General features: G+C 35.0%; 1 protein-coding gene across 5 annotated transcripts in view; it reads right to left on the bottom strand.

Moving 5' to 3' along the window:
• mbc (myoblast city) overlaps positions 1-20453 on the bottom strand; it is a 104877-nt gene that overhangs the window by 48024 nt on the left and 36400 nt on the right. For 3 of the 5 annotated variants that reach the window (XM_071589216.1, XM_071589213.1, XM_071589217.1), the window contains exons 15-19: positions 20308-20445; positions 20020-20199; positions 14877-15051; positions 1742-1855; positions 525-680 (exon numbers count right to left, since the gene is read on the bottom strand). In XM_071589216.1, the coding sequence (XP_071445317.1) occupies positions 525-680; positions 1742-1855; positions 14877-15051; positions 20020-20199; positions 20308-20445 (763 nt within the window). Of the gene's footprint in view, positions 1-524; positions 681-1741; positions 1856-2426; positions 2439-14876; positions 15052-20019; positions 20200-20307; positions 20446-20453 lie in introns of all 5 variants that reach the window. The other 2 variants (XM_071589214.1, XM_071589215.1) reach the window with 2 other exon arrangements.

Raw genomic sequence — 20453 nt, forward strand, 5'->3', positions numbered from 1 at the left:
AAAGTGAAAAAAAGTCACCAAATTTCAAGAAAGAAGAAAATCTGTTTACTTGAAAATTAATTTAAGAAATGTACTATTCCTTAAAATTTCTTTTTTTTTTTCCTATCAACAGCGTAATTAATTAGGAAAAAATGTTTCAAACAGCTGAAATTCTTTCTTAATTACTTATTTTGAGTAGGAATTGACCAGGGATTTGTTCGCATCCAACTGAATCAATAGACCTGCAATTTGAATCCTATTCTTGAAGAAAATCACTTGAATCTTGAATTCCTGCTAAGCAGGTTACATGTCAGCAGCACCTTGGCAATTATGAAGAATAATATGAGAGTGGCCTGCAGTTGCCTCCACATTGGCTCACCTTCAACACGAATCAGCAAAAATTCAAGAGGGCAGGCAAACATATGTGCACGCTTGCTCCCAACTCTTATCCTGAATTCCTACCATAACACATTTTAACCATGACATCTTCATGATGAAATGATAAACACTCTTGGGAAATTGATTAAATAGAAGCGGCCACTTACCACCAATGGTCCTTCTCGATCCATGGCTATTGTGGTTTGAATAACAGTCCTTAAAACTATAAGCATAATTTGTGAGATATCATCTACAGTTGATCCAATATCAGTGCGAAAGAGGAGCTCCATTATGTCACTCAAAATTTTCACACAGAGCTCAACCTGCAGAGAAAGCAATTTATTCCTTATGACATTTTGGCATTACAACTCGAAGACCAAATTCTCAATCACACAAAATCACAATTATCATCATTTAGGAGCCAAAGTTTTGATTATTAAGGAAAGCTTTTCTAAAAATATTTCACTTACCAATTGCTTTGTCAAATCATTTAAAATCCAAACTGAAAGAAACCATCCCTACACAACAATACAATGTTGCAACGTGAAGAGAAATTTTTCATTTTTACCCTTACCAACCCTGATATATAGTCATTAAGCTTCATAGAGACTAAAGATCATTTCACACTAATTAAATTGAAGAATATAATGACACAATAAGCAACACCCCACATCAGTGTCAAGCCCATGATCTTCAAATCACCTGAAGAGTTTAATCTCCATCATACATCACAAATACCACAAATTTAGAAGTGAAAAACTTAATTACATAAGTTCACTGGATATTTCAAAATGTATGTACCAGAGGTAGAACTGTAAACTCCTTTTAGCAAATGAAATGTTAAAATATTTTAGCAAATCAAAAAATAGCGAGTCAAATTTGAGAAACAAAAAGTTATTACAATATGCGTACCACAGCTATTTGTTGCACATATCCACACCGATGAATGGAGCAAAAAACATCTTACCTAAGGGCAGTTCGATGAACTTGCACATATCTTAGGCTAGATCATCCAGAAGACCCAAAGTATTTCTTTAAATCATTCTCAAAATAAAAGCTTGTAAATGTTAGTATAATGTGTAACATAGACCAGTTAAAAGAATGATTAATCTCACTGAAAATATTAATCAGAGGAATAAGGAAATCTTTAGAAATTTACAAATTCTACAAAAAAAAAATAAGTAATTATCTTTTAATACAAAGTCACCAAAACAGAGAAATTCGTTTCCACCAAAAATCTTATTTTTACTAAAATTTTTGAGCCTTAATGCTATTTTATGCTACAGCAGGCAGTGTTACATACACCACAACACGCACACTCTTAGAGTGTTCAGCCGGACCGTTTCTTCCCATCTAAAAACTACTTATGGAATGTGGCACCTACCTCCTCCGAATAACCTCTGTGGCTATGCAGCCTCTGTTTGCAGGTCCCTAGAACTTTGGCAACCTTGGCAACAGATTTAGACTTGTTGCGCAGTTCTACACCACTGCGACCCTGCTGAAAGTGGCAAATTTATATTTCTACTATCCCCCAAACTTCAAGTGGTTTTGGTATCTTATATTTCAATAATGGGAAGTAACCTCCGCTTAATATGTTAAATGAAGAAGCATGTGAGTAAGTTTTTCTTTTTTTTTTTGGTATTAGAAATACAGGAAAAAATTGAAGAGAGTCATAATCAAAAGAGAGCACCTTTGATTACCATGCAAATGGTAACATCATGCTATACTAGGAATAGAGACTGCATGGTTACAGAAATCACAAAGATCCTTAATTTTGAAGAACACAGCTAACTTTCCAACAGAGCACTGAAGAACCCCATACGTAAGACTCTAGGACAGACAGCGAAACACAACGACTAATGTTATGAATGCATTTCCACAGGTTGTGTTATGTTATGAACACTTCAAAAATAATAAAAGCAAACAAAAAAGTGGTTGCTCCAGTTTGCCAAGGCTGTTCAAAGTCATCAAACCAATGACATTCCTTCACCAAAGTGCAATTCAGCTATTACCATCACCAGAGTCATTTTCTGCTAAGCAAAACTAAACAGTAGAGTTCTTTCACATACCTGTTTCCAATTCTAACATCAGTGCATGTATGTACAGAGAGAAGAAAGATCATTGATCAGTATAGCATTCTAAAAGATTGTAGGTCTATTTAATATTGCTAACAATGTAAAATACTGAAAAACACAGTTCTCAAACATTCACAATGAATTAATATTATTTGACCATAAAATGTAATGAATGAGCCAAGGTCAACACAAAATCAACACAGCTTTTGCAGTTGTGCTGTTTTATTAAGATATCTTTCTAAATATTTGACAAGCATTAATGTTTACCTTCACTATAACTTAAGCATTCAGCAACCCACAAATAAATATATAAATTTATATACAGGAGTTTCAGAAATAACTTTGCAGCTTCCACATAAAATAACTTATTTATTTTCTACTAGTTTCGCTACACTGTAGCATCTTCAGGAACGTACGTTCCTGAAGATGCTACAGTGTAGCGAAACTAGTAGAAAATAAATAAGTAATTTTATGTGGAAGCTGCAAAGTTATTTCTGAAACTCCTGTTCGCAATGGATTTCCACAAAGTCTCGGCCTCAACCATCAGTCACATATAAATTTATATATTTTTTCCGCACCCTTTCACCTTCCCCACTAACCTAGTGCTCATGACTTATATGTTTCTATCCCTTTTCCTGAAAAAAACACCTGTATGAATATGTTTTCACCAATTAGTATGTTTTCATGGGAATTAACTACGCATACCTATAAATAACAACATTGCTATATTTTCAGATGATATGGTGAACTACTGTTCCATGGCATGCCAGGTATTAAATAATATGAAATGGCTGTTTGAAATATTATCAAAGAATAATCAAGTTCCTCTCCACATGATTATAAAACATTTACAAATTAAAATAACTCTGAATTTATTAATTTCGTTTATGGCAAAAAAATTGTGAATTTTATTCGGAATTTTTAAAAATACATTTCAGAAGTTTGAGAACTGCTTCTATGGGAACTTTACCAATGACTCGATTAGAAGAAACAACTAATATTGATATCTATATTAATTATGAAACACTGCGTAATGACTACATGTTTTTAACTACAATAGGTGCAAAATTCTAAGTATAAACTGCCTGGAAAACATGCTTTAACAATCGCTAATAGGTAACATGCAAAGGTGTGAACTATTGGCCGTGAGTTTGTGAGGTGACAATCTTAATGCCAGTATTGAGTTTTTGTAGAACTCTATACAAATATTTTGGTTGAGCATCAACAGGAGTGAGAGTTTGGCATCGGAGAAGACAAAAGTGACAAAGTACGACCTGTGGTCAAGTGAGTGTGACCACTGGCAGTGCTTTGTTACTGCCCTCTTCCCCGCTGACATACTCTCACTCCAGTTGATGGCCACTTAGTTGACCAAAATATCTGTATAGAGTTCCACAAAAAATCAATACTGGCTATAGGGTCGGCAACTTACAAAAGGTAACATGCATTGTAGTCATAAAATGAATGTAACATATTTCTTAATAGTTTCAACACCACGCACATGCAATGGACATGACAAAGAGAAAACATGGAACACACAAAAAAGAAACTCTTGCACGATTTGAAACTATCGCTGGGGCAACCATCTTCTTCAGAGAAAGGAAGGCTGTGTCACTGACAATTTTAAACCAGGTGAGTGTCTTTCTGGTGCATTTTGTTTTCTGTTTGTGATTCATTCCACATCAGTAGTCCTTGACCTCCAATTAGATATCCTAGAACTAGTGGGGCAAAAAATCTTTTTGCTTATTTATGCGATCTCAATATTTTCCAGCTTGCTAAAAATCAATGCATCAAATCATTTTTTCACCCATTACTCCTCCATTAACTCCTCTATAGCCATGAAGAATAATAGCTCACATCAAAGATTTGACTCCATCTGACAGTATGACAGGCTATATGACGGTATTCATAGACAATTTTGAACATTTTTAGTATTTTCATTAATTAATTTTTTTTGCTATACAATGCTTCACAAAAGAATATTCCACTTTGAAATCAACTAACAGTTTTTTAAAGTAGTAGTATACATGTATGAGCCAACAGGTATTACCCTAAAAATATATGTAAATTCATATTTAAGGTATGAGAAATATTTACATGTGCATTGCCTCATGGATCGTGGAAAAAAAAATGTGTATCTCTGAATACTAATATAATAATCAGGGGCTGGTACACAAGTCAGGAAAACTGGGTACCACAGTTAAAATTACCTAAGGTTTTGGTACCTATGACCACATTTCTAAGTATTTCTTAATATCTAAGTTCTCGCACAAAATTCTGCATTTTCCCAACAATTAGAAAACTTACTAGTTCTGCTATCCCATCATTGGTTGGCAATTTTTGCAAAATTTGGCAAATCTTTGGAATGACTTCATGCTAATGCATAGCCTAACAATATTAGTCCCTTCCATCAATGAATAATTCAAAATTTTGAAAAATTTATCCATATACAAAGTGCGTTCAAAAAGTGAGGTGACTTTTCAAATTTGGCTCAGGCAACATACATTCGATTTTCAATTTTTTTATTTTGTTATCTTGGTACACATGTCCCAAACATTTGTTTACAGTTTCAATAACATAGCATATTTAGTTTTTTATTGACAAACACAAATGTTAGGCGTGTTTTGGTATGCTGGGCGATTTTCTGCTATAAAAATATATACATCAAAGAATTTGCATCAAAGTTTGTGTAAAAAATGGAATTTTGTGCTCCAAAACCCTTGAAAGTGGCATATGGTGAGTCATTTCTAAGTAAAAAAATGTTTATAGGTGGTACAAGCTCTTCCAAGATGACCGAGAAGATGCCAATGGTGAACCTCGCTCTGGACGCCCCAGAACGTCAACAACAGATGAAACATTGAAATAGTGAACAAAATTGTTTTGAAAAATCATCGTATCACTATAAGAGAAGTTGCTGAGGATGTTGGCATAATAGTTGGCTCATGCCATGCAATGTTTTTGGATGTTTGGGGATGAGACCTGTATCAGCAAAGTAAGTTCCGAAACTGCTTAATTTTGACCAGAAGAATCTACGCATGAGAGTCGCTCAGGAGCTGTTATATGACATCAATTATGATCCTAATTTCCTCAAAAGTATCATAACTGGTGACGAATTAAGGGTATATGGTTACGACGTCAAAACCAAAGCCCAATTATCCCAATGGAAGAATCTAGGAGAACCAAGATCGAAAAAAGCACGCCAAGTTTGATCAAATATCAACGAAAATTGAAGAGTCAGGCGTGATGTTGTGGAATCGAGACATAATAAAACTTCGTTGCAATTTTCCACAGTTAAAACTTTATTTCCGACCATGGTTTCGATACACTGTATCATCATCAGGTGAGGAAGGCTTCTCCTTGTACTTTTCCTCACCTGATGATGACAAAGTGTATCGAAACCATGGTCGGAAATAAAGTTTTAACTGTGGAAAATTGCAACGAAGTTTTTATTATATCAAATATCAAGGTTTTGCTCATTTTTTTTCTTCGATCACAGTCGCGTAGTGCATCAGGAGTTCTTACCACAAGGTCATACAGTCAATAAGGAGTATTACCTTGAAGTTATGTGCCCTTTGCGAGAAGCAATATGAAAAAATATGGAAATATGGAAAAACAATTCATGGCTTTTGCATCACGATAATGCACCTGCTCCCTTATCGTTGCTTGTGAGAGATTTTTTCACCAAAAACAACACCAAAATCATGCCTCAGCCACCATATTCATCGGATTCGGCCCCCTGAGACTTTTTCTGTTCCCGTAACTAAAGAGACTATGAAAGGATGGAGATTTTCAGCGATTGAGGAGATCAAGACTGCATTGCTGGAGGAGCTCAAGGCTATCCCAAAAAGTGCTTGTTAGAATTATATCGAGGATTGGAAATGCGTTGGCACAAGTGTATTATATCTGGGGTGGGGGATTACTTCGAAGAGGACAACTTGAATATTGAAGAATAAATAAATAAATATTTTTTCATAAAAATATAGTCACCTTAATTTTTGAGTACACCTTGTATATTTATAAATATTTAGCAAATGCCATCAATGAGGGAGGCAGGAGTAAGATTCCAATGAAATTAAAATATATATCAGCACATTTACAATAAGCACATATAGTATGTGCTATCAAAAATAGCAGGGAAAGGAAGATTACAATGGAAATTTTATGATATATCAGTGTATTTACACATATTTAGCAAATACCAACAAAGATTGCAGCAAACTTAGGATTTCAATTGAATTAAAAATTATATCTGCATATTTATAGATCGTAAATACAAGTATGATCATAGCTAGCAGAAGAGTGAAAATTTCAATAGGTATTGAAATATATATCAGCCGATAATTTCCACAAAACACCTAAGATTGCTGCTTTGTCCTCTTCTACTCTCCCTCTATTTGCCTCCCACCATGAAACTCCCCCAGCAGCTTAGATTTTCTCTATGGTTACAGTTTGTATGAACAACATCACATTTCTTTAATTTTCACAGGCTATTACTTCAACATTAATTACTCCATAGTGATCTGCCTGCCTTCAGGGTAAATATGCATCAATGGCAACAGAGTTCAGTGTAACAATCCATGTTTTCAAGACGTAAAATGGACATTAACTATATTCTACAATTTAGAACACCTGTATTTATTTTCAAAATAAACTTAAGGCTAATGAATACTTTCAGTTATATATCAGACAATTTAACGAATAATTTACCTTTTTCAATGTTATTTAATAAGGAATTTTACCTAATTTGAGCATGGAACATTTAATGAACACATTAAAAAAACAACTTGAGCTCCCTATGCAGTAAACCCTAATAAATATAAAGACTTCCACATAATCAAGACAGGGTCTGGATATGTACTGCAGGTGGCTTATTAATTAACCACACCAGATACAGCACTGCTACATTCTTCCGATCTGTGCATTTTGCTTCTACGGATATGGTTGAAAATAATAATAATAAAAAGTATTTCAATTATTAATCCAGCTGTACCTTTGAAATTTTTAATAAACAATCTCTACATGTCACATAATTTATGTGCTCATCTAAACATTGCACATTTTAAAGAACAACAAATTCATTTAAAATGGATGACTAATCCTTTTAATATCGTTTCATGACTCTCCATACACCTTAGTACTTGATGATTTTAGAATCTTGTGGTAGAAAAACTGAAGTAATATTTGACAATAGCACTAAAGAAGAAGGGCAGTCAAGGAAAATATAACCCTGAGCATTAGAAAAGGCGTAGATTCTTGAGAAATGGAATGCAGTGGTTACTTATGAGAATTTAGCATCGCTTGACATACCCTACCATCCGAAAAAGAAGGCGACTAAGTTCCACACATTTGCTCATAGGTTTCAATTAAAACGCCACAAAATAAAAAGGCAGGTTCGGGAAATATGCTACCAGAAATCGTAAGATAACAAGAGGTGGTCAACAGATAGGATAAGCAGAAACAATCGTACCGAGTTGAAATGTGTGGTGCTGACACACAATATATACAGCACAAAAAACTTGTCAAATACTTGTACATGAAAAAAACTTCAATGCAAGCAGTGGTTGCCATGGACTGTAGGGGAGCCATATTATTTACAATGAAGATGAATCCCAAGTGTTGCATGTAATGCCGTTGAACCATTTACGGCATACATGCAAGCACTGATGACCATATGATTTACAGTAATCTCAGATCTACAGGAAAAAATAAATAGGAATTTACTGAATAGCTTTGACAGAAAATATGCAAATTACTTGAAGTTAATCAAATATTTCCAGACAAAAATTTGGTACAGGGAGGGTATCAATGCTTCTATGAGCTAATGTTGATCATAGCCCCAAGTTGAAGAATGCTACTGTGCGATATAATCAACTACCTTGAACTGTGAAAAGGATTTCGGATGACCTATCCCTGTGCTTAAGGAATTTGATAAATGCATCGTTTATCAAGGCTAAAACAATGGATTGACTCCATAATCATTTTCTTTCCTATCTTATGAAACACCATATAGTTATTCAGGGAATTCCAAAGGAATAACAAAAGTGCTTTATTATAATCAGTTGTTCTAAGAAGGAAACTCAAATCATTAATTTCCATCAAAATAATACATCACAAAAATACAAACAAATGCTCTACTGTCAATAGGTACTTTTATTGGTCAATGGCTATTTCCATTAACGACACTCATCAGCAGATGTTTCACCACTAACTAATAGAATTCAAGTGCCACAAACCAAATTGTGTCACAGGATCAAATAAAAACAGTCGTATTATTCTGAAATATTTTAGCTACAATAACCATTTTATGAGCAAAAATATTACAACAGTGGATCATGAAAATTATTGATGCCTGAGAACAGAGGCAACTGTGCTCTGCATCATCAAAACTGGAAAGTACAAAAGAAAAATATTGCCATTCCCCTGAAGTACAGCACTCTTTTACTTGAATAAATGTTCCAATGATTTGATAAATGGGATAATTCAATTATCAAGCATGAAAAACTGTTGTTTTTTTAGAATGTTCTAATGACTTAGTTTATTTTATGCTTCAACTTAACTTGAGGAGAAAATCAGGGACATTTTTTTATAAATATAGTTCATATTTAAATGGGAGCTTCTAATACTTAGGGATTCTAATGGGTCATTCGGAGAAATTAGAAGCCGCTAGCCATTTACCCTGCACAAGAGTTTGAGGTGAGGGGTATGTTTGATGGGGTTGTGTGTTCAAACCCCAGACAATCTGCACTTTGCCTAGCCTTGACAACTCAACTCACGGCCACATATAGCCTGGATTACTACACGTTTACTCTAATTTACTGATTACAACTTTAACTCCTGGAAAGGAGAAAACAAAATGGCAACGTGATGAAGCTTAGATATCATACTATCCAGAATTACATACCATTATATAAAATGAAGAATTGTTACTATAAATGTACTTTACACTGGTAAATACATAATACGTTATATAGTAGTAGCTATATTTTCTAAATAGAATCTAACGTTTGCATATATGCCTATGTACTGATAATAAAAAAAATATACATTTCAAAGAGCACAATCAAGAAACAGCAAATTCAAACTCTGGAGCATAACAAAATGAATGCAAAATAATCAGGCAACAGGAAATGCATCTGACAAAAATCACACACAGTACTCAAGTCCAGTGTCACAAAGAGCACAAACGGGAGGACAAAAAGAGACAGGAACCGAATGACAAACGGGCGAGGATTTCCAATACCCACATACGCTTCAAAACTGGATATTTCATGTACCACCAATATTTTACAAAGTGAAAAAGATTGCAACCTTTAATTAAGGTGACATTTACAGGATATCAAAATTGCAAGCTCAAAAAACTTATAAAAGATTGAACTTGTACACAACAGAGAAGTCATTCACTTTCAAGTAAACTTTGTAAATATATGATTTTAAATGCATATCTTACATTTAATTGAATCAAACCGACCATATTTTAGCATTCCCAACGGAATGTTATGACCATTAATGTTTTTAGAACCATGCAAACTTGTTTAGGTTAGCAAATTATAAATGATTTTTTTTACTTTATTTCTCCTTCATTTTAATATACTGATGCTTCTGATAGTGGTATTTCGGCATATTTGGCACTTCAAGTTTTCCAACAACTTTTTGCTTCAAACACTTGAGAAACATGGAAGAATCTCACTATTAAGTATGTATAAAATGCATGAACTGTATCATATTATGAATTATTATCAGCAACGGCAAGTGTATATTTACTTATTAGCTCATTCCTAAGACTTTCAAGAAAGTACAGCCATCACCTTGGCTGCATTTTACCTGAGAAGTATAAGGATATCAATCTAATCATACATATTCTCGACGATGTTTTAAGGTTGTTTCTCATATGGATAAACTAAAAGCAATTCCAGTGCAGCACTATTGATGAGAGTATCATTTCTAAGATAACAGAAATTAAGAAGATGCCAGGATCATCAATGAGCAAAGAAGTATTCAATGGGAGCTGAGTGTGGTTCAAGGAGTTTCAGAGGAAAACCAGCATCCACAGCATTGTGAGGCAGTAAGCTCTGAGTCCAACGAAGCAGAGAACTTGAGGGATTTAAATTGTGACTAGACGGGTCTCTTCTGGAATAAAATGCCAAAGTGAACCTGTATTTGTACAGGGTACAGTAGAGGAGAACGCATTGCCCGCCCACAAGACAATTAAAGGCTGCCTCTCACTGCTATTTCATGCCAATTAAAGTGTCAATTTGAAAATTAAATCCCCGCTTGTTGAGACCATTCAGGAACTCCACAAGCCTTCAAAGAAGCGCCCAGTCCAAAAGAGCAGACTAAATGTGATGTGGAGGTCATGGGAAACTGTTGAATCGTACCATGTGTACAAAGCATCACACAAATGTCTCTAGACAGCTTTCTAGTAAAAAGTAATTAGGTATACTACCTTGATCAAAAATTTCCCGGAATTTATTCAGAAAATTAAAAATACAAGTTTATTCATCTAAATCTATATTGTCCCCTTCAAAGTAATCCCCATCGACTGCAACACACTTATGCCAGCGCTTGATCCAATCCTCGAAACATTTTTTATATTCGGTTTTCGGTATGTCCATCAGTGCTTCCTGCGATTTTTCCATTACTTCCTCTCGGCTGCTAAAACGCGTTCCCCGTAATGGTTTTTTAACTCGATTGAACAGAAAGAAGTCACAGGGAGCCAAATCAGGTGAATTCGGTGGCTGTTGGATGGTATTTGTTGCATTTTTCGTCAAAAAATTACGAATAATGATAGCACTGTGCGACGGTGCGTTATCATGGTGCAAAATCCACGAGTTTTCTGCCCACATTTCTGGTCTCTTTCGGCGAATTGCTTCACGCAAACGTCTCATAACGTCCAAATAATACTCTTTGTTTACTGTCTGGCCTTCTGGCAAAAATTCATGATGCACTACACCGTTGTAATCCATGAAAACCGTCAGCATTGCCTTCTTTTTTGACTGAAAACGACGTGGTTTTTTTGGTCTCGGCTCATTTGGTGAACGCCATTCACTTGCCTGATGTCTGGATTGCGTGTCGTACTCATAAACCCACGTCTTGTCTCCAGTAATGATCCTTTTGATGAATGTGGGATCGGATTCAGCCTCGCAAATCATGTCTTTTGCGACGTCAACACGGTCTCTTTTTTGCATGAAATTGAGGTCTTTTGGCACCAACTTTGCTGCTACACGACGGAAACCCAAATCATTAACCACAATGTCTTGGGCGGATCCATAGGCAATGTTCAAGTCCTCTGTTATTTCTCTGATGGTTAATTTGCGGTTATTGACCAACATTTCTTTTACTTTATCAATTTTTTCACCGACTTTCGATGTCGATGGTCTGCCACTGCGTTCATCATCTTCGATTGACTCACGACCACTTCTGAACCGCTCGTGCCACTGGTAAACGACCGTTTTTTTTAGAGAATCGTTGCCGAAACACTTTTCCAACATTTCCAACGTCCGTGCGCCACTAAATCCGTTTTTTACGCAAAATTTAATACAAGTTCGTAGTTGCAAATTTAAATCCATTTCTGAAATTGTAAAAAATCGCCAACACACACAGAGATAGATGTACTCTTGGCTACGTAACTTTTGCAAATGTCAAGTTATGACACTAAGATTTAAAGGGAATATCAACAACAGATGTACCAATTTAACAAAAAAAAACAGAACTCAACTCGGAACGATGGGAGCGCCACACGGTGGTTATTCCGGGAACTTTTTGATCAAGGTAGTATATCATACACAATAACCTATATATTTCAATTCTTTTTTTTTACAAATCAAGTTCGCATTCAGCAGGAAAGATAAACTTGATCCATGATCCTAAATAATGTATTCACATAATTTTCTTTGATTATGAGAAACAAATTTGACTTTTCCACAGATTTATTGTAAAATAAAACAAGTTTCAATTCATCGAACCATCTTCAGGCACAAGAAGTTCAGTACTTGTACCTGCAGATGGTTCTATGACCTGAAACACGTTGTACGTTGCAATAAATCTGTGAAAAAGTGCAAATTTGTTTCTCATAATGACAAACTCCCACTACATCTCGCCTGAATCTGTTGTAATTTTTCTTTGAATTTAACCTTGTACATAATTTTTTTTCTGCATTGAACACATTATCATATTTTACATTAATTTACATGCAAAAAAATGTTTTCATTAAAAGTGTTTTGCTTTACAAGAAAGATCACTGAATGAATTAAGCTCGTTGTACGAAGTTCCTCTGTATTTCAATTACAGATACTTAAGAAGAACAACTTAAGGCACAAGCAATGTTTGTCATAAAAGTTTACATGCCAATATAGTTCAAATTAAGTCTGGATCATTATGCATGGAAGGCATATTAAAAACTCTTGGAGATGATACCCACCCTCTACTAGTTATTACATAAATTATTATTATAGGGTACACAAAGACTCTCCCAGATCACTTGTCGTTGCTTGTACAATTCAACAATGAGAAATTGGGCAGAGATGCAAATTAATCAGAAAATATCTCCTAAACTTCCAAAATCAGGTTTTTCTTGGTGAGATGGGTCATACTGCTGTGATGTTGAAGAATGAATGTAATTTTTATGAAAGGTGCCACTTAATGACCCAAAAGTGCAAACATTTGGTCATTGCCAAACATTGAAGCAGTGGCAAGGTGGTAATGGCATGGGTTGCCTATCCTGAATATCTGCCAGAAAAAAATGGTATCATCAATAGATTTGTGGTTTTAGCAGCAATTACTAAATGCATTTGTTTCTGTGGTGAATATCCAGGAGCTAACATATCCAAACCTTTATACAAGAGTTTACGGTGTATTTAGCCTGAATTAAAAAAAAATTGATGCTGAATCGAACCCTCGAAACTCGAGGCATATTCCAGTCATATATTATTCAAACCTTGTGTTTACCGAGAATTACATATTGCTCATTGACAGTTACAAGGCATAGCTGATATTTGTAATCACTCAGGAACATTAGAATGTGAACAAATACACTCATCCACAATCATGGTGAAATTTTTACCATGTTTCGGTAAAGGTTCTGCCATATATTTTTGTCAAAAACTGAGGGTAAAAATGTTGAAAAAAAAGCCCAATATCGTGCTTAAGGTTTTCCTTATTTCAGCAAAGGTTCTATCACAGTTTACCATTAAAACTAAATTTGGCAAACGATACCGCCAAATTTTTAACCCTAAATACACAAGCAAATATTTAACTAGATTGAGGCTTTACTGGCATCAGTATACGAGCAAGCTTTCCCCTCATTGTCAGTACATTGTCACATGTCTGCATAACCTGTGGCAGCAATCGAATCCCTCCCAAAAATGCGCACGAAATGATTTCTAAGGAGCGACCAAACCAAATCCACAGCAAGATATTGTGGATAGAGAACAGATATCTATCTCTAGACACTCAGAATAGTTATAATTATAACATGTTACAGTTATTTCATTGCTTGAATACAATAACTTTGATTTATACGTCAGTGAAACTGTTAAATCAAGATACATTTATGATAAGCATTTTAAACAAGTCCATATTTAAAATGAATGACCTCTCCAAATGATGTACAATTAAAGTAATTTAAAACTGATTGAAGCCTGTTTTCATGGATCATTCATGAATTACATGGTTTAAATAATTAGACAGTTGTATTCAGATAATTAGTCTTCACTATGAAATTTAAAAGTAAGTTATGGCAATTTACTACATTAAGCTTGTTCGTACTTTTCTCATTAACTTTTAGGTCATTAAGGTAGGCACATTACAATGAGGACATACAAAAACCCAGAGTCAAAAACATTATTACAAACATTTTACATGGAAGAACAAGCTTAAATTTTAAGATTAGTACATTCATTTGAAAAACAGCACCAGACACAAAAGCTGAATGGCATATAACATTTAAAGGTGCTCAAGAACATTTGAATACACTACATTTTATTCAAGTGCATCAGGCAATTAAATGTATGACGTGCTCAAAAAAGCCAGTTATGCTTAAGTCACTGCATTCATTTTAACATGGAGTTACAAAAAAGAATGATGGAAGTACTGACTTATCAATTATTGAATGCAAATCAAACACATTAGGATGGAAAATATTGCAATTTTATATCAAAAATCAAAAGAACAATTTAAAATTTTCATTAAGGTACTGTTACTGTTATACTAAGTCTCAAAAAACATTTGGTAAAGTATGAAAAGCACATCATGAGATTATTTCATATGCTTCAGCACAACAAACCTTAATTTAATATTTTCATCAGTTTTTCACAATTAGGGAAATAGTTAAAAAGTTAAAAATATCAATTCTTGAAAGTCATTAGAAAGTTAAGAATTTTAGAGGAAAATGTAAATGAGACTAACTTCAAAAACTAAATTATTCAATAGAACAAAATGGTTTCAACTTACCTCATCCTTGCTTTCCAACAATTCCTTCACTTTCCCCACAATAACAGGAATGAGAATTCCCCTACATTCTGATATGTGAAACAACTGACTGTGAATGATGTCATTAACAGTCATCATCTTCTGTTTGGTAAGCCGGTTTGGACTAAGTTTATTTATCAAGTCAGTCAAAATCAAACTAATAAAAAGGAATATGCAAAAAATTGACATTAATAACTTGAGAGATCATCACTTCTAAAACATTTCATAGAAGCACAATAAGTGCTGTAAAGTGGGGCAGCATGGTCATTGCAAACATGTATACATTTCAAAATTCAACTCCCTAGTGAGCTTTAAATATTTAACCTAAGTATATTCTTTCACTAAGTTGTTTAAAGAGGCATTTCAAACACACATATTAATATTTTACTGGTATTTTATGAATATGAAATATATTTTTGGAAATTATAACATCCACACTCATGAATTATTTAACCAAAAATATGTGAAAAGCACATGGCTTCCTTAATTCAATCACTTGAAGGGAAAAATAACTTGACATGCTAAACACTCACAAATTAGGCAAGCCTCATGCCAAATTAAATGGATGCACATCCTAAAATTGACCGTAAAAGGTCTAACTTTGTGAAATCCCATTATTGTGCAGAAAGAAATAAAATTACAGATTCAAATTTCACAAGAGAAAGGGACATTGGCTGGGAGACAAGGGTGACAAGTTAGGGATTTGCTGGGGGTGGTACTAAGGAGGCAGGAGGAAAGGCTATAATGGTTGTTGAGTGCTTATATTGTAGTCTTCATGAAAATTAAATGATATGCAGATACAAAAGGTGGATTGAATGGGAGATAACCAGATATAATTATAGGGAATGTCTGCTCATTTAAAATGGAAACAGAGTGGCCTTTGCAGTGAAGAACTTCCTCAGTTTCTTCTTTAATGCTGAGTTTATTTTCAGATTTTTGAAAGTGGAGCATTGTTTTTTTTGCAATGTCGGTTGCAATTGGATTCAAAATTATGTTTTGCAAAATTGGAAGAGGGATAATATTTGTGGGTGAAGGCACACAGGTGCTCCTTAACCCTCACACAGAATAGCATCTGGTCCTACCACAATAGATGGCACTGCAATCTCTGTAGTGGAGTTCACGCACTCCCGAGGATGAGGTGGGGTCTCCAAAAGGTTGATGCTGATTTTTAGGAAGAGGGAAGCATTACTAAAACCATGAAATGTTTATTTTTTATTACACTTAAGAAGATGATTAGCAAGTTTTTAGCCGATAGTGTCTAAATAGATTAACTTGCACCAATGAGTATTGCCCTTCATATTAACGGTGAAAAGAGTTAATAATTCTGGTGGCGATTAGGTTTCTCTTCCTTCGGTGACATTTGGTCAATCATGACATCATTGCACCCATTGGCAGTAGCAGTCTGTTTGATGACACTCAGTCCTCGGCTGAAGGAATTGGGTGAGAGGTGCAAAAGGTGGCGATTCAACGAGTCAAAAATATCCTTCTTTTTGGAAGAGTGGTGTTTAGCGGCTGTATATACAACGGATGTACATATCATGGCAACAGAGAAAGATGACATCGCAAAGAGCACCATATCCGACAAATGCTAATAACACACTGGTGTAAAAATTGGAACACACTGGATTAAAAATGGAATCACAACTTAATCAAGAAGACTATTTCTGCCGAGCTCCTCACCTGTAAATATCGAAGAATCAAGGAATTCCATGACAGTAACAGCAACCCAAAATTAAGACCAAAGTGGGGACAGTAAATGTGAAACCCATTAATTTGTGAAGGATTCATTCTTCTTCCAGGAATTTCTGTCGCCGCTGCCAAGTTGTTTGACGACAACAGCTTCACTATTGATCCTGTGGGTGCATTAAAGTCAAAGTGGTCAGTCTTACCATGGACTGATCACTTGGACTTGAATAAACCACAAGACAGGAACTGGGGTGAAACTGTTGTCAACTAAACAACTGTTGCGACAGAAAGTCCTGGAAGCAGATTTTCTTTTAAGTTTAAGGGAACAACATTAGCAAAGGCATAATGCTAACAAACATCAACCTGAGAGATGATGAGCGATAAGTTTTATTTTTTAGGATAAGATGCTTATGTTTTTATTCTTTATAGCAAATATCAATAGGGATATCCAAATGCAAAACATACATCATGACAAAAGCAGTCAAGTGAAGAATGAGGAAATAAAGTGACTTGCTCATCATGTTTTTTTGTTCCACAAACGTAGCTTATTTTCAATTTTTATATTTCATCAGACAATTCAGCAAAAAAGTTTAAATTAAGAGTTGTGAAAACATTTTTAATGGAAATTTATAAAATAGAGGGCATCCCATTTAAGATTTCTGGAGCAGTTAATTAGATGTTTTTATGATTACTCTTTGATTGCTCTTGGTAAGCCACTTAACATTTATGCATAACTGTAAATTAGATTATATTCAGATTAGCCAAAACCCTTATGCATTATCTGGTAACAGTGAAGAATATTGCAAGATTGCAAAAATTTGGTTTCTACGAGGTCTGCCCAAAAAGTATCACAAATTTTCAATTTCCACGGGCATGCATATTTGATTTTGTCGTGGCATTATGTATGGTACTTGTCCCTCTCCCTGATGCCAAAAAGTTCGGCCATTTTGAATGTTCCCTTTATTTTTGACAGCTGTTTTGCTGGGATATGTTTTGGCTTGTCTTTGATTTTTGCCTGTTCCAAAAAATGGATCAAAGAACCTGAATCAAATTTTGTGTAAAAAACAAAATTAAGGGTGTGAATGCAATTCTTGAATTGAATGTCGACTGTGGCATATGGAGAAGCTACCTTGGACCAAAGCAACGTTTATCAGTGGTACAAGATTTCTCAGAGGGCTGAGAAGATGTGAACGATGAACGAGCATGCCGGACACCCGAGCAAATACACAACAGATGAAAACATTGAAGAAGTGAAGAAAATAGTATTTGCCAATCGTCGATTCACTGCTAGAGAAGTTGCTCAAGACGTAAACATAACAATTGGCTCGTGCCATTTGATTTTTACCAATGACTTGGGCATGACATGGGTCACCGCAAAATTCGTACCAAAATTGCTCAGTTTCAACCACAAAAACAGCAATGCATTAACATTGCTTATGAAGTGTTGGACTCTGTCCGCAACAACCCAAATTTGCTCCAGAGGGTCATAACTGGTGACAAATCGTGGGTTTATGTCTATGACACGGAAACTAAAGCTCAATCAACCCAATGGAAGCTGCAGCATGAGCCAAGACCGAAAAAAGCATATCTAGTTCAGTCGAATATGAAAGTTTTGCTCACAGTTTTCTTCGATTGCAGGGGCGTGGTACATCGTGAGTTCTTGCCACAGGGCAGAACGGTAAATAAGGAATATTACCTGCAAGTCATGCACAATTCGTGCATCTGAAGCAATCCACCACAAACGCCTGGGATTTGAGGAAGAACAAAAATTGGCATTTGCACCATGACAACGACCCTGCTCACACATTGTTACCTGTGCGCAAATTTTTGGTCAAAAACAACACACCAATGATGCTGCAGCCACTGTATTCCCTGGCCCCCAGTGACTTTTTCTTGTTCCCAAAACTGAAGAGGCCCATGAAAGGACTACGCTACGCTATGATTGATGAGATAAAGACTGCATCAAAGGAGGAGCTGAACAAGATCACAAAAAATGATTTTTTGAAATGCTTCAGGGATTTGAAAAAACATTGGCGCAAGTGTCCAACATCAAATGGGGATTACTTTGAAGGGGATAAAATAGATAGTCATGAATAAATAAATATTTCTTGTAAAAACACAAAATTCATGATACTGTTCGTACAGACCTCGTATAATTGAATAAATCAGGGAAAAGGATAAAGACTTCATTGCCACAAAGCATGATAAAAAATTAGGTTTTGCCGAGTGGAAGTAAAAAAGCTAAAGGCAGGGATGGAAATCCCCAAAAGAAACTAAACTAAGTGATGACTGAATTCAGAAAATGAAGGGGAAAATCATGAACTAAGTTTTCCTTGTGCACAAGTGACATCTTGACTTCTTCATGGCAAACAAAAGGCTTTAACAAGGTTTAGCATGTCAAACTAGAGGTTTTCCGAAAACATATTTCATCTCACTGACAACGGGAGAGATGTGACTGAGAAAAACATGGTTACTGCTAAGTATGTAAGGGAGGGGCCACAGTTGCAATGCTCTCATAAATCAACTTCATTTTTGTGTGATAAACAAAATAGTTTGAATAAATACTTTGGTATCCAAGAACATGGGAGAACAGAGTATGCGCATAACCTAGAGGCTCAATTCCAAAAAAATGGTAGTGAAGGTGAAAGAGTAAATGCATTGATGCAATTAAGGTGCTCGGTCAAATCTTGTCCCTTGACGTTAGGATTTCTAAATAAAAACCTATTATAATCCTTTTGCCATTAGTACGAATTGTTAAATATTTCACTATCAAGATTAATTGTGAACTACATTTATAGAACATAAGAGCTACTAAAACAAAGCTTTTCCAGCCAATCCCTTCCCTGAATACCTTAATTGAAACCTGGTTCTAGAACCAATGCTTTTCATTTAATTGCCATTTAGGAACCAATCTCAAGATCCAAGAGAACCAGGAACTGAATAACCAAAGTGCAACCTATTGCCAGTTACAACTCAACATTAACTACTGTAAGTAACATTAACTACTGTAACTGTAAGGACATTCATGTCAAAATAACAAGCCTCTCACTGGCATCCCCAGAGGGCCTGAGGTCATGTGTTCAAAATTGTACAATAAATTACCCACAGATATTAAAACTATAGAAAATTTATATCTTTTTAAAAAAACTGTATAAGCATACTTAATAGAGAAGTGTTTTTACAGTGTAAATGAGTATCTGAGCTGTGGGTTATAGCATTTCTTTTGTGATATTGTCATCTTTTTTTTGTGAAATTGTTTTCTTTTCTATGACGTGCTCTATATACATGTATTAATGATTGTATCATGATATATTGTGTCCTCTGGGCAAATAAATAATAATAATACTTCATCTTGGCACCCATGCACAGAAAATGCCAAGAAGTTCGTACACACAATGAAACTCAAACAACTCCAAGGCGGCCAAAACAAAATACATACCTCAATTCTTTGGAATCAAAAACTTTCAGGATATCAGGAATTGTCGATGGAAGATATTTGAGGCATGCTCCCTGAACAAGGAGGGTGAAATCCGTATTATAGCACATCATTCCAGTGATGCTCTGCAGAAGAGATTTAAGGGATGTTTCGAATTCCTCCTGGTGCTTACCCTCATATAATCTATAAGAGCATTAACATTTTTTTTAAATGACTTGAGGGTCCTTAAGACAATAATAGTTTGCTGAAAAACTCATTGCGGATATAAAATTAGACGTAAACTCAACTTACACTGAGAATAACTGCCTTGACCTCACAATAAATTTCATGCAATACTGTAATGACTTCATTGTCTTAAGCAAAATTTCTTGCCCACTATTTTGAGAGTTTGCATTGTCAATATAAAACTTTAAAACAACAATTAGTTTCCTGAAATC

The sequence above is a fragment of the Hetaerina americana genome, unplaced genomic scaffold (genome assembly GCF_022747635.1).
Source record: "Hetaerina americana unplaced genomic scaffold, ioHetAmer1.1.p SCAF_34, whole genome shotgun sequence".
In the NCBI taxonomy this organism is placed as follows: Eukaryota; Metazoa; Arthropoda; class Insecta; order Odonata; family Calopterygidae; genus Hetaerina; species Hetaerina americana.